Here is a 15746-nt window from a genome sequence, read left to right as displayed (position 1 = left end):
TTGAAGACTAGAGTTCAGAGGATGATCACCTATCAAAAGATATTTTTTTGTTAAATCCTGTTGATTAGGAGGGAGATGCTAGAAAACCCCTTGGTATGAGAACAGTATTCAGACTTTATAGAAAGTTGGCTCGTTTGAAGGATGTGGGGGGGGCACAATGTTTGACTTGGACAAGACGATCTTGGACACCTTTAGCAGTGGAGGAGTTGTGGGAATTCCTTGGTGCCAGAGTGTCGTGGCAGTAGGTGACCACTACTGCCACAGTTAATCTGCCCAAAGCTGAATAGTATTCTGGAGGCAGTTTAGAGAAGAACCAGAAGGCTTAATAGCTAGGGAGAGGGGTTTGGGGAAGTGGTTGGTGGTAAAGAAAAGGAGCCTGGGGTTATCTTTCCCTGCCAGCATAGTTGTAGAGTAGTGGTCGGTTTTGGCAGTGGCGAGCAAGACCTGGTAGAGCTTGATGCAGTCAAGGTGAAACTGGTTGTGTGCTAAGTATGTTCGAGTTTGTGCCTCTTAGACATGGAGTGAAGTTAAAGACCATACCAGGGCCCATCTGAAATTTTAAAAAAATGAATGATTTCAAGCTAACAATCTAATCGAGGTTCAGAAGAAAATTGCGCACTCCTTCAGCTTTTCCCTCATGATTTGTAGTGTCATTCAGCTCCCTTGATGTTTCAACTGCCTTGTAGCCTCGGATATCCATTTTCTGAGAAATTTCCTGTAGGTGACACCGAAGAGCTGCCTGAAATAGCTGCTCGTTGAGTATAGCTATCAGTGGAGTGAATCTTGCTGGTTACTGGCGAGGCTACACGTGGTTTTAATTAAAGGTTAAAGCAGCTAAAATTGAGAATTTGAGGAGTAATCTTTTACATGAGAAAAAGATTGTTGGCAGGCATCAATGTTTTAAGAAGCAAAGAACTTGCATTTATAAAGCAACTTTTAGGTCCTCAGGATATCCAAAATTGCTTCCAGCCAATGATTAACATTTGCAATGTAGTCATGCAAGTGATTACATTTCAGAAGTAATTCATTGGCTGTGAAAAAAGATTAGTTTGTCACGTATGTATTTCAATTTCTCCATTTTAAAAATTACAAGAAGGTGCTTCACCTCTGCTGTATCAACAATAGCCCACAGAGGTTTTTCTGATAGTGGGTACATGCACTGTCTAGTGTGGAACTAAACTGACCTGTGCTGAGTAAGATGATCTTAGCCTAGGTAGCAGTAGGGTTGTAGCACCTGGTCACAGCACCCTGTAACTAACTTGGTCGAGAGGAGGGGGAACAGATGAGCCCTGCATCCTGCCCATCCAGTGACCCTTCCTGTAAAATAGACTTGTGGATGTCGAGTAATGTCAAGGGCTGCAATGACCCTTACAGTTAAATAATGGCCAACGCATGTGGCGACTAGCCAATTATGGTGAGATCCCTGTGGAATCACAACCCAGCTTGAGCCAGTGACTTCAAATGTGCAGGGGATGGGGGCCAGATTTGCTCTCAGCCCAAGCCAATCCTGCATCTGCTTAGCTGGTTTGAATGGCCGCTGCTTTTATTTATGCTGGTGCTTGATGCTGTTGTACACTTTGTTCCAGTCATAGATTGGGGTAACTTTATAAGGTGCCTCACTTGTGCTACACCAAACATTAGGATTCCCAGCACAACGCAAGCACAAAAATAGATTTTTTTACTAAATGTGAACAATTGTGTCGAGATGCAAAACCTGCTATTTGCAACAGTGCTGATTCAGTTGTCAGTTTACATGAATGATGAAAGCTGCTGTGCAAAACAGGTGGGTGAGCAAATGATGGAAATCTAAAGTAAGAGCAGAAAATGCTGGCAATGCAGAGGTAAGTCAGCATCTGAAAGCAAGATGGGTGATCATTTTGGGTGGGACCCTTCATTAGAACTGTCCTGATGAACAGGATCACCTGAGAGGTTAAGCTATCCTTGCTGATGGCTGCATATTTTCAGCATTGTCTGTTCTTATTCCAGAGGATGGGTTTATCAGTCCCATGCTGAGATTTCACCCTGAGGAAGTGAAATTTATACCAGACTTCAGTGTAAGTCAGGTGATTGTAAATCGGAATCAAACAAGTAATTGCGCAAGCTCTCTGGAATTGGGAGATTGTTTATCTAAAAAAGTGTTTTAAATAAAGGCAGAGAATAGAGCTAATTTGCACAGTTTAAGAGTACATTGCCTGTTCCTACATAAAACAAAATTGCAGAAATCTATTTCTATTCTAATTTGTACAATATTCAGCCATGCACTGGTGCTTCATTGTGTTCTTTGTTCATATTGCTAGCTTGCTTGTCTATATGTATGCACTTTGTGTTTACTGTTAGAGAATTCTCAGATTACACAGTAATGTTGAGTGGATGCTCCAATGTAACTGACAAGCACAGGCTTTTTTTAAATTTGAGAAGCGTTCATGAAGTGAAGATGAGGTAAAGTAGGAAGTAATGAATTGGTGACATCAAGCTTGGAGGAGGAAAGGAAGACTGAGGGAAGTAAGGAATTCCACAGTGTTAAGGTCCCAGATAAGGTCGTTAAGAGTAACAAAAGCAAAAAATATATAGTGCCTTCCAAGTCCTCAGGATGTCTTAAAGCGCACCACATCCAATGATGTACAGGCTGTGTAATGAACCTGGATTTCACACAGTAAGAATTTGTGTCGTGGGAAGAGTGATAATTTAGCAGACAACTATCCACAGTGGTATTGATAAAATGAGAGGGGGGGAAACAAAGATGTTGTGACTCTAACAGAAAGAGAGTAGGGAGGAGAACAGTGCCATCTTGTCAGACGACAAGCTTTTTCAGGAGTGTTGAGAGGTGTTAGCAATGCCTCCCAGATATGGGAGCAGTATCCCAGTCCTAGATGAACTTGGCTTTCATAGCGCATTAGAGTTGTTGAAGAGAAAAGTAATGTTGGGTATGCAAGAGGAAAATGAGCACTTGGTCGTTATTGCAATAAGAGTGTGGAAGGTCGGCTCAAATTCCATTAGATAGTTGGATGAATTGAATGATTCCCGTTTTAAATATGCACTGCACTTTTCTGCTTGAACACTTCATATTCTCAGCCTAATCACTTTGTAGTCTCAGCTAGATTGCTTCGACGTGTTTTTCAGGCAATGTTCATATTGAGATTATTCAAAGTATTCGCAAGTTCTATTGATCCAACATAATTATTGTGGCTGGGACCAATGTTGGGAGTTTAGTGATGAAAAGAAACAACACGAACGCTGGAAATCTGGAATAATAAACAGGAAAATGCTGGAAACATACAGCAGGGTCAGTACACAAATGTCAGTGTTTCAAATGGAAGCCCGCCTGAAACGCTAACCTATCTTTTGTTCTCAGCTGCTGACTGTGACCTGCTGTGCATTTCAAACATTTTCTGGTTTTTCTTTCACATGTTGAATTTCAGGGGTTGCCTTTTGCCACTCGGCTGTAGAGCTCTGACCTCTTGAGTGTAGATTCAGATTTCCTTTCTCCAACCCACGGGCTACTGCGCAGTGTAGATTGAATGCTGTGGTGCTGTACGTTGTGAGATGGCCCCTCTATTTTCATGCATATCGTATCTTGTCCTAACAATACTTTCATTTGTATAGTGGCTTATCACTTTGTTGAGCCCTCTCAAAGTACTTCATACTTTTGGAGTGCAGCGACTATTGTTAGGCAGGCATACTTATTACATTGATATTCGGTGAGTTTTCAAACAATTTGCCATGCTTACTTAGTACTGTGATACATAAGCATTCCCCTGGGCAACGTACAATGTCATTCACTTGTGCTGTTTCTGTTTTGGTTCAGATTTTGACAGTTTCCAGCTTCTACCCGGAGAGTCCAATTGCCTTGAGTTCAATGACTTGGTGCCTCTTGACCTCTCCCAGCATTCTAGGCACAAGACCACAGCATCTGTTTCTTCTCTTCAACCCCCTGAAAAAGAACAAACGATGAAACCTCATTCTAAAATGATAACTGATGCGAGTGTGGCTTCCTCTTCATCAGGTTGGTATTGGTTTTTGCTAGTAAATGAGTTGTGGGGGGTGGTGATGAGCAAGGAATTTTCTACCAATTCAGTTGGCCCTGGCCTAGGACCAGAAAAGTGCTGTAGATCTTGGATTGCATAAGTACGCAAGAACTTTTGGAAGCAGGAGACCGTTCCTGTCTGGAGCAACACATGGCCGACATACCCAAGTTATACTGTCAGCTGCTGTCTTGCTCTCTGGCCAAGTCAGAGCACCTGCCAGTGCGTACTGTCAAGGCTCACGTATGAATAATGACCACTGAGATATAAAGGGCAGCTGCATCATAGAGTCAACGGGACAGATTTGATCTCTTTTGCACTTCGGCATTAATGATCACTTGGGTGGATACATAGAGGAAAATTGAGCGGGGAGGATAGCACACCCTTAACGGGGTCTGCATAAAGATAAACAGACAGCTCTCTGTAAATCAAGCAAAAATTGATAATCTAAAACACCAGAATAGTTTCCATCTGCCCTTAGGTTATATCACAGTGCAAAATTCACAGAGGTACCTGTTTAAGTGCTGATTATATACAGGGTGGCAAATTCCTTTAAAATATTTTATTGTGGTGGTGCTGTGTTTGGTGATGTATGGTATACAATGTTATCAAGCACTGTAAATTTCCTTTCTACAGAAAATGAATGGAACACTACTCACTGCCTTGCATGCACACAGTTCAAAAGATGCATTTCTGGGGAGCAGCAATTAAAACCATAATGCAGGAAAGCTGTCATTGCAAGTCAGCTACTTTTATTTTGGCCAACTGCCCCCCCGCCCCTCCTTTCCTAGATGTGCTGAGTTTAGGTATCACTGCCTGCTGATCCTCACCCATGTAGCCATTGACAGAGTTGGCGAGCTATCTAACATCGCAACTGACTGATCCTGTCCTCGTATGACCACGCTCACACATTAGCAGGGGTCAGTGAATAGTGATCAGGACTGATTCCCGCCCTCCTCTTCCAACTCGGGCACCGAGTTCAATTATAACACCTCTCCTGCCATCCTTGTGATCCAGCTATCCAACCTGACACCTTCCTGGTTAAAGTAGCCCAGCTACTCACTGGGGAAACTCGTTGAATCATGGGGAATTCCCCAGATTTAAAGGAAACTCTGTGGTTTCAATACAATTGGTGCTTTTCCTCTTTGTTCTTCTACTACAATGTCATGGATGCCGAACCATTGACAGTAAATTACTAGTACAGAATAGTCAGAATATGGATATAAAATAATGGATGCCATTACACGACTAGAATTTGAATTGCAAAATATTTAATCGTCTCTGGAGAATAATTTGTTTTTAATAGTTTGAATTCTTACTCATTCTGTTTTTTAAAAACAGCTTGTTTTTAGCAATTCATCTTGACTCTAAAACTGTCTTTTTTTAGGCTCATTGGAATAGGAGTAGGCCTCTCGAACCTGTTCCACCATTCAGTTAGATCCCATGACTGATCTGTACTTGAACTACCATTTACCCGCCTTAGCTCTATTTCCCTTGATACCTTTACCTAACAAAAATCTATCAATCTCGGCCCTGAAAGCTCCAATTGTCCCAGCATCCACAGCCTTTTGGGGGGGGTGGGGGAGAGTTCCAGATTTCTACTACCCTCATAGAATCATAGAAATTTACAGCACAGAAGGAGGCCCATCTTGTCCGTGCCGGCTGACAAAGAGCTATTCACCCTAATCCCAATTTCCAGCACTTGGTCCATAGCCTTATAGGTTATGGCACTTCAAGTGCATATCCAAGTACTTTTTAAATGTGACGAGGGTCTCTGTCTGTACCACCCTTTCAGGCAGTGCGTTCCAGACCCCCGCCCCCATGCTCTGGGTGAAAACATTTCTCCTCAAATCCCCTCTAAACCTCCGACCAATTACTTTAAATCTATGCCCCCTGGTTATGGAAACATAGAAACATAGAAGATAGGAGCAGGAGTAGGCCATTCGGCCCCTCATGGCTGTTCCGCCATTTAATGAGATCATGGCTGATCATCCAAATTCAGTACCCTGTCCCTGCTTTCTCCCCATATCCCTTGATCCCTTTAGCCTTAAGAAATATATCTAACTCCTTCTTGAATATATTTAATGAATTGGCCTCAACTACCTTTTGTGGTAGAGAATTCCACAGGTTCACTACTCTCTGGGTGAAGAAATTCCTCCTCATCTCAGTCCTAAATGGCTTACCCCTTATCCTTAGACTGTGACCCCTGGTTCTGGACTCCCCCGCCATCGGGAACATCCTTCCTGCATCTAGTCTGTCTAGTCCTGTTAGAATTTTATAAGTTTCAATGAGATCCCCTCTCATTCTTCTAAACTCTAGCGAATACAAGCCCAATCGACCCAATCTCTCTTCATATGTCATTCCTGCCATCCCAGGTATCAGTCTGGTGAACCTTCGCTGCACTCCCTCCATGGCAACAACATCCTTCCTCAGATAAGGCGACCAAAACTGCACACAATACTCGAGGTGTGGTCTCACCAAGGCCCTGTACAACTGCAGCAAGACATCCTTGCTCCTGTACTCGAATCCTCTCACTATGAAGGCCAACATACCATTTGCCTTCTTAACCACCTGCTGCACCTGCATGCTTACCTTCAGCGACTGGTGCACAAGGACACCCAGGTCTCGTTGCACTTCCCCTTTTCCCAATCTATTGCCATTCAGATAATAATCTGCCTTCCTGTTTTTGCCACCAAAGTGGATAACCTCGCATTTATCCACATTGGGCAGATGCATGGCAAATGCAGTATAATCACCCAACCTGTCCAAATCATACTGGAGTTTCTCTGCATCCTCCTCACAGCACACACGCCCACCCGGCTTTGTGTCATCTGCAAACTTGGAGATATTACATCTAGTTCCCTCGTCTAGATCATTAATATATATTGTGAATAGCTGGGGTCCTAGCACCGATCCCTGCGGTACCCCACTAGTCACTGCCTGCCACTCGGAAAAAGACCCGGTTAATCCAACTCTTTGCTTCCTGTCTGCCAACCAGTTCTCTATCCAAGTCAGTACCTTACCCCTAATCCCATGTGCTTTAACTTTGCACGTCAACTCTTATGCGGGACCTTATCGAAAGCCTTCTGAAAGTCCAAATACACCACATCCACTGGTTCTCCCTTATCTATTCTACCAGTTACATCCTCAAAAAATTCCAGTAGATTAGTCAAGTATGATTTACCTTTTGTAAATCCATGTTGACTTTGTCCGATCCTGTCACTGTTTTACAAGTGCTCTGCTATTACATCTTTTATAATGGACTCTAGCATTTTCCCCACTACCGATGCTAGGCTTACCGGTCTATAATTCCCCGTTTTCTCTCTACCACCTTTTTTGAATAGTGGGGTTAAATTAGCTACCTGCCAATCCATGGGAACTGTTTCAGAGTCCATAGAATTTTGGAAGATGTCCAGCAATGCATCTACTATTTCTAGGGCCACTTCCTTAAATACCCTAGGATGTAGATTATCAGGGCCTAGGGATTTATCGGTCTTCAATCCCGTCAATTTCCCTAACACCATTTCCCTACAAATACTGATTTCATTCAGTTCCTCCCTCTCATTAGACCCTATGTTCCCCGATATCTCTGGGAGGTTATTTGTGTCCTCCTTTGTGAAGGCAGAACCAAAATATGTATTTAATTGGTCCGCCATTTCTTTGTTCCCCATTATAAATTCCCCTGCTTCTGACTGCAAGGGACCTATGCTTGACTTCACCAATCTTTTTCTCTTCACATATCTATAAAAACTTTCACAGTCAGTTTTTATGTTCCCTGCAAGCTTAGTCTCATACTCTATTTTCCCCCTCTTAATTAATCCCTTTGTCCTCCTTTGCTGAATCCTAAACTGCTCCCAATCCTCAGGTTTGCTGCTTTTTCTGGCCAATTTATATGTCCTCTCCTTGGATCTTATGCTATCCCTAATTTCCCTTGTTAGCCACGGTTGGGTTGCCTTTTTTGTTTTATTTTTATGCCAAACTGGGATGAACAAATTCTGTAGTTCATCCATTCGGCCTTTGAATGTTTGCCATTGCCTATCCACCATCAACCCTTTAAGTAACGTTCCCCAATCCATTGTAGCCAACTCGTTGCTCATACCATCGTAGTTTCCTTTATTTAAATTCAGGACACTAGTCTCTGAGTCAACTACTTCACTCTCCATCTTAATGAAGAATTCTATCATATTATGATCGCTCTGCCCCAAGGGGCCTCGCACAACAAGATTGCTAATTAATCCTTTTTCATTACATAATACCCAGTCTAAGATGGCCTGATCTCTAGTTGGTTCCTCGACATATTAGTCCAGGAAACCATCCCGTATACACTCTAGGAATTCCTCCTCCACAGTATTGTTACTAATTTGGTTAGCCCAATCTAGATGTAGATTAAAGTCACCCATGATAACTGCTGTGCCCTTATTGCACGCATCTCTAATTTCCTGTTTAATTTCATCCCCAACCTCAGCATTACTGTTTGGGGGTCTGTATACAACTCCCACTAATGTTTTCTTTCCCTTGGTATTTCTCAGCTGTACCCATACAGATTCCACATCATCAGAGCTAATATCCTTCCTTACTATTGTGTTAATCTCCTCTTTAACCAGCAATGCTACCCCACCTCTTCCTTTTTGCCTGTCTTTCCTGAATATTGAATACCCCTGGATGTTGAATTCCCAGCCTTGGTCACCTTGGAGCCATGTCTCCATAATCCCAATTATATCATATCCGTTTACACCTCTTTGCGCAGCTAATTCATCCACCTTATTACGAATGCTCCTCTCATTAAGACACCAAAGCCTTCAGGCTTGTTTTTTTAACACTCTTAGACCTTTTAGAATTATTATTTACTGTGGCCATGTTTGATTTACACCCTTGATTTCTCTGACTGCCACTTTTGCTTTTCTCCTTCCTGTCTTTTGCTTCTATCCTTGCTTCCCTTTCCTCTGTCTCCCTGCACAGGTTCCCAATCTCCTGCCATTTTAGTTTAAACCCTCCCCAACAGCACTAGCAAATACTCCCCCTAGGACATCGGTCCTGGTCCTGCCCAGGTGTAAACCATCCAGTTTGTACTGGTCCCAGCTCCCCCAGAACTGGTTCCAATGTCCCAGGAATTTGAATCCCTCCACCTTGCACCATTCCTCTAGCCACGTGTTCATCTGAAATATCCTTCTATTTCTACTCTGACTAGCACGTGGCACTGGTAGCAATCCTGAGATAACTACCTTTGAGGTCCTATTTTTTAATTTACCTCCTAACTCCCTAAATTCAGCTTTTAGGACCTCATCCCATTTTTTACCTATATCGTTGGTACCTATATGTACCACGACAACTGGCTGTCCACCCTCCCCTTCCAGAATGCCCTGCAGCCGCTCCGAGACATCCTTGACCCTTGCACCCGGGAGGCAACATACCATCCTGGAGTCTCGTTTGCGGCCACAGAAACGCCTATCTATTCCCTTTGCAATAGAATCCCCTATCACTAACTCTCCTGCTCTTTTTCCTCCTGTCCTGTGCAGCAGAACCACCCATGGTGCCAGGAAGTTGGCTGCTGCTGCCTTCCCCCGATTAGCCATCTCCCTCAACAATATCCAAAATGGTATATCTGTTTGAGAGGGGGATGGCCATAGTGGACCCCTGCACTACCTGCCTGCGCCTACTACTCTGCCTGGCGGTCACCCATTCCCTTCCTGCCTGTGCAGCCTTTACCTGCGGTGTGACCAACTGATTAAACGTGATATCCACGACGTCCTCAGCATCGCGAATGCTCCAGTATGTATCCATTCGCAGCTCCAGCGCCGCAATGCAGTCTGCCAGTAGCTGTAGCTGGATACACTTCCCGCACACATGGTCATCAGGGACACAGGAAGTGTCCCTGATTTCCCACATAGTGCAGGAGGAGCATGCCACGGGGCCAAGCTGTGCTGCCATGACTTACCCTTTAATTAATTTTAATTAAATGAAATCAAATCAGTGCCACTAATTACACTACAATTAAATGATATACTCAAGGGCCTTTGTTTACTAGCACTCCCCGCTACAAAACAGAGACCTTAGACACTATAACCACAAAAATTAAGACCTTCTAAACTTTATAAACTATTAACCTTAACTGTCAAACTATAGAGTAGTATAAATACTCACCTGGCCGTACTCACCCAATCAGCTTCTATGGGAAATAGGTTCTTCCTATCCACTCTATCAAGGCCCCTCATAACTTTATATACCTCAATTAGGTCCCCCTTCAGCCTCCTCTGTTCCAAAGTAAACAAACCCAGCTTATCCAATCTTTCCTCATAGCTAAAGTTCTCCAACCCAGGCAAGATCCTCGTAAATCTTCTCTGCACCCCCTCTAAGTGCAATCACATCGTTCCTGTAATGTGGTGACCAGAACTGCACGCAGTATTCTAGCTGTGGCCCAACTAGTGTTTTATACAGTTAAAGCATAACCTCTCTGCTCTTACTTTATTGGCCAAGGCATAGAATATATCCCGTATGCCTTCTTAACCACCTTATCTACCTGGCCTACTACCTTCAGGGATCTGTGGACATGCACTCCAAGGTCCATCTGATCTTCACTTCTCAGTGTCCTACCATTTAATGTGTATTCCCCTGCCTTGTTAACCCTCCTCAAATGCATTACCTCACACTTCTCCAGATTGAATTCCGTTTGCCACTGTTCTGCCCACCTGACGAGTCCATTGATATCTTCCTGCAGTCTGCAGCTTTCTTCTTCTTTATCAACCACGCAGCCAATTTTTGTATCATCTGCAAACTTCTTAATAATACTTCCTTCATTCAAGTCCAAATAATTGATATATACCACAAAAAACAAAGGACCCAGTACTGAGCCCTGTGGAACCCCACTTGAAACAGCCTTCCAGTCACAAAAACACCCTTCGACCATTGACCTTTGTTTCCTGCCTCTGAACCAATTTTGGATCCAACTTGCCACTTTGCCTTGGATCCCATGGGCTTTTACTTTCGTGACCAGTCTGCCATGTGGGACCTTATCAAAAGCCTTGCTAAAATCCATTTAAACTTCATCAAACGCACTACCCTCATCGACCTTCCTTGTTACCTCCTCAGTAAGTCAGACACGACCAGCCCTTAACAAATCCATGCTGACTGCCCCTGATTAATCCGTGTCTTTCTAAATTAAGATTTATCCTCGCCCTTTGTGTAAAAAAAGTTCTTCTGATTTTGCTTCTGAATGGCCAAGCTCTAATTTTAAGATTATATCCCGTCGTTCTTGATTCCCCTACCAGAGGAAATAGTTACCCTGTATCTACCCTATTGAATCTTTTTAACAGTCTAAACACCTTGATCCGATCATGCCTCAATCTTCTATACTCAAGGGAATACGAGCCAAGTTTTTCTATATATGTTCCTGGGATGTGGGCGTTGCTGGCAAGGCCAGCATTTATTGCCCATTCCTAATTGTCCTTGAGAAGGTGGTGGTGAGTCGCCGTCTTGAACCGCTACAGTCCTTGTGGTGAAGGTACTCCCACAGTGCTGTTAGGAAGGGAGTTCCAGGATTTTGACCCAGCGATGATGAAGGAACGGCGATATAATTCCAATTCAGGATGGTGTGTAACTTGGAGGGGAACTTGCAGGTCATGGTGTTCCCATGCGCCTGCTGCCCTTGTCCTTCTAAGTGGTTCCGGTCGTGGTTTGGGAGGTGCTGCCAAAGAAGCCTTGGCAAGTTGCTGCATTGCATCTTGTAGATAGTGCACACTGCAGCCATGGTCCACCGGTGGTGCAGGGAGTGAATGTTTAAGGTAGTTGATGGGGTGCCAATCAAGCGGGCTGCTTTGTCCTGGATAGTGTCGAACTTCTTGAGTGTTGTTGGAGCTGCAATCATCCAGGCAAGTGGAGAGTATTCCATCACACTCCTGACTTGTGCCTTGTAGATGGTGGAATTAGGGAGTCAGGAGGCGAGACACTCGCCACAGAATACCCAGCCTCTGACCTGCTCTTGTAGCCACAGTATTTATGTGGCTGGTCCAGTTAGGTTTCTGGTCAATGGTGACCTCCCAGGATGTTGATGGTTGGGGATTCTGCGATGGTAATGCCGTTAAATGTCAAGGAGCGGTGGTTAGACTCTCGCTTGTTGGAGGTAGTCATTGCCTGGCACTTGGACAAAAGAGCTGAACTCGAGGTGAGGTGAGAGTGACTGCCCTTGACATCAAGGCAGCATTTGATCGACTGTGGCATCAAGGAGCCCTAGCAAAACTGAAGTCAATGGGAATCAAGGGGAAAACTAGAACTAGGGGGCATAGTCTTAGAATAAGGGGCTGCTCTTTCAAGACTGAGATGAGGAGGAACTACTTCACTCAGAGGGTGGTATGTCCATGGAATATGCTGCCCCAAAAAGCTGTAGAAGCTACATCATTACATAAATTTAAAACAGAAATAGACAGTTTCCTAGAAGTAAAGGGAATTAAGGGTTATGGGGAGCGGGCAGGAATTTGGACATGAGTCTAGGTTCGGATCGGTCATGGCCCTGTGGGTAGCGGAGCGGACCCAGGGGCCGTGTAGCCTGATCCTGCTCCTATTTCGTGTGTCTAATTCTGTTAGATTCAGGAGATGGTTCTGTGATAGTGGATTGGCGGTTAGGATCAGATCAGCCATGATCTTATTGAATGGCGGAGCAGGCTCGAGGGGCCGATTGGCCTACTCCTGCTCCTATTTCTTATGTTCTTATGTAAAACTCTCCATTGGTTGGAATCATACCTAGCACAAAGGAAGTTGGCTGTGGTTGTTGGAGGTCATTCATCTCAATCACATGACATCACTGCAGGAGTTCCTCAGGGCAGTGTCCAAGGCCCAACCATCTTCAGCTGTTTCATCAATGACCTCCCCTCCATCATAAGGTCAGAAGTGGGGATGTTCGCTGATGATTGCACACTGTTCACCATTTGAGACTCGTCAGATACTGATGCAGTCCGTGTCCATATGCAGCAAGACCTGGACAACATTCAGACTTGGGCTGACAAGTGGCAAGTAACATTCGCACCACACAAGTGCCAGGCAATGACCATCTCCAACAAGCGAGACTCTAACCATCTCCCCATGACATTCAATGGCATTACCATCGCTGAATCCCCCACTATCAACATCCTGGGGGTTACCATTGATCAGAAACTGAACTGGACCAGCCATACAAATACTGTGGCTACAAGAGCAGGCCAGAGGCTGGGAATTCTGTGGCGAGTGTCTCACCTCCTGACTCCCCAAAGCCTTTCCACCATCTACAAGGCACAAGTCAGGAGTGTGATGGAATACTCTCCACTTGCCTGGATGAGTGCAGCTCCAACAACACTCAAGAAGCTCGACACCATTCAGGATAAAGCAGCCCGCTTGATTGGCACTCCATCCACCACCTTCAACATTCACTCCCTCCACCACCGGCGCACTGTGGCTGCAGTGTGTACCATCTACAAGATGCACTGCAGCAACTCGCCAAAGCTCCTTCAACAGCACCTTCCAAACCCGCGATCTCTACCACTTAGAAGGACAAGGGCAGCAGACGCATGGGAACATCACCACCTACAAGTTCCCCTCCAAGCCACACACCATCCTGACTTGGACCTGTATCGCCGTTCCTTCACTGTCGCTGGGCCAAAATCCTGGAACTCCCTTCCTAACAGCATTGTGGGTGTACCTACACCATATGGACTGCAGCGGTTCAAGAAGGTGGCTCACCACCATCTTCTCAAGGGCAATTAGGGATGGGCACTAAATGCAACCCGAGCCAGCGATGCCCACATCCCATCAATGAATTAAAAAAAAAGTTACTTGCCACTTATCAGTCCAAGCCTGAATGTCATCCAGGTCTTGCTGCATTCAGGCATGGACTGCTTCATTATCTTGAGTTGTGAATGGAACTGAACACTGTGCAATCATCAGCGAACATCCTCACTTCTGACCTTATGATGGAGGGAAGGTCATTGATGAAGCAGCTGAAGATGGTTGGGCCCAGAACACTGCCCTGAGGAACTCCTGCAGTGATGTCCTGGGGCTGAGATGATTGACCTTCAACAACTACAACCATCTTCCTTTGTGCTAGGTATGACTCCAGCCAGTGGAGAGTTTTCCCCCTGATTCCCATTGACTTCAATTTTACTAGGGCTTTTTGACGCCACACTCAGTCAAATGCTGCCTTGATGTCAAGGGCAGTCACTCTCACCTCACCTTTGGAATTCAGCTCTTTTGTCCATGTTTGGACGAAGGCTGTAATGAGGTCTGGAGCTGCGTGGTCCTGGCGGAACCCAAATTGAGCATCAGTGAGCAGGTTATTTTTGAGTAAGTGCCGCTTAATAGCACTGTCGATGACACCTTCCATCACTTTGCTAATGATTGAGAGTAGGCTGATGGGGCGGTAATTGGCCGGATTAGATTTGTCCTGCTTTTTGTGTACAGGACATATCTGAGCAGTTTTCCACATTGTCGGGTAGATGCCAGTGTTGTAGCTGTACTGGAGCAGCTTGGCTAGAGGCGCGGCTAGTTCTGGAGCACAAGTCTTCAGCACGACAATCAGGATGTTGTCGGGGCCCATAGCCTTTGCTGTATCCAGTGCGCTCAGCCATTTCTTGATATCACGTGGAGTGAATCGAATTGGCTGAAGACTGGCTTCTGTGATGGTGGGGACCTCAGGAGGAGGCTGATATGGATTATCCACTCAGCACTTCTGGCTGAAGATGGTTGCAAACGTTTCAGCCTTGTCTTTTGCACTCACGTGCTGGGCTCTGTCATCATTGAGGATGCGGATATTCATGGAGCCTCCTCCCGTTAGTTGTTTGTCCACCACCATTCACGACTGGATGTGGCAGGAATGCAGAGCTTTGATCTGATCCGTTGATTGTGGGATCGCTTAGCTCTGTCTATAACATGCTGCTTCCGCTGTTTAGCATGCATGTAGTCATGTTTTGCAGCTTCCCCAGGTTGGCACTTCATTTGTAGGTACGCCTGGTGCTGCTCCTGGCATGCTCTTCTACACTCCTTATTGAACCAGGGTTGGTCCCCTGGCTTTATGATAATGGTAGAGTGAGGGATATGCCGGGCAATGAGGTCACAGATTGGTATGGAATACAATTCTGCTGCTGATGGCCCAGTTTTGAGCTGCTAGATCTGAATCTATCTCATTTAGCAGTGCTGGTGCCACACAACACGATGGAGGGTGTCCTCAGTGTGAAGACGGGATTTTGTCACTACTTCCAACAAAAGCTGCGTCAGGTAGATTGGTGAGGACGAGGTCAAGTAGGTTTTTTCCTTCGTGTTGGTTCTCTCACCACCTGGCAGCTATGTCCTTCAGGACTCGGCCAGCTCGTAGTGGTGCTACCGAGCCACTCTTGGTGATGGACATTGAAGTCCCCCACCCAGAGTACATTCTGTGCCCTTGCTTCCCTTAGTCGTGTTCAACATGGAAGAGTACTGAGGGAGAGCAGTAGGTTCTTTCCTTGGCCATGCTTGACCTGAAGCCATGAGGTCCGGAATCAATGTTGAGGACTCCCAGGGCCGCTCCCCCCCGAATACCACTGGTGGGTCTGTCCTACCGGTGCTGGGTGTGCCGTTGTCGTATCTGAAGCCGGTGCAGAGGTGGTCCGCCCGGTTTTATATTTCTTACTGTTTTTCGTAGCAGTTGTGTACAAGTGAGTGGCTTGCTAAGCCATTTCAGAGGGCAGTTAAGAGTCAACCACATTGCTGTGGGTCTGGAGTCACATA

The 15746-nt window shown here is 45.2% G+C and overlaps 1 protein-coding gene across 7 annotated transcripts in view; it reads left to right on the top strand.

The window, feature by feature from the left end:
- The window catches only part of phf20l1 (PHD finger protein 20 like 1), a 159846-nt gene that overhangs the window by 74817 nt on the left and 69283 nt on the right, over positions 1-15746 (top strand). For all 7 annotated transcript variants that reach the window (XM_085992486.1, XM_085992488.1, XM_085992487.1 and 4 more), the window contains one exon: positions 3806-4003. In XM_085992486.1, the coding sequence (XP_085848612.1) occupies positions 3806-4003 (198 nt within the window). The remainder of the gene's footprint in view (positions 1-3805; positions 4004-15746) is intronic.

The sequence above is a fragment of the Somniosus microcephalus genome, chromosome 7, assembly GCF_052327205.1.
Source record: "Somniosus microcephalus isolate GS21.2 chromosome 7, FLI_Smic_1.0, whole genome shotgun sequence".
NCBI classification, from domain to species: domain Eukaryota; kingdom Metazoa; phylum Chordata; class Chondrichthyes; order Squaliformes; family Somniosidae; genus Somniosus; species Somniosus microcephalus.
Note: the sequence above shows the minus strand (reverse complement) of the source record. Positions and strands in the feature narration are given on the sequence as shown.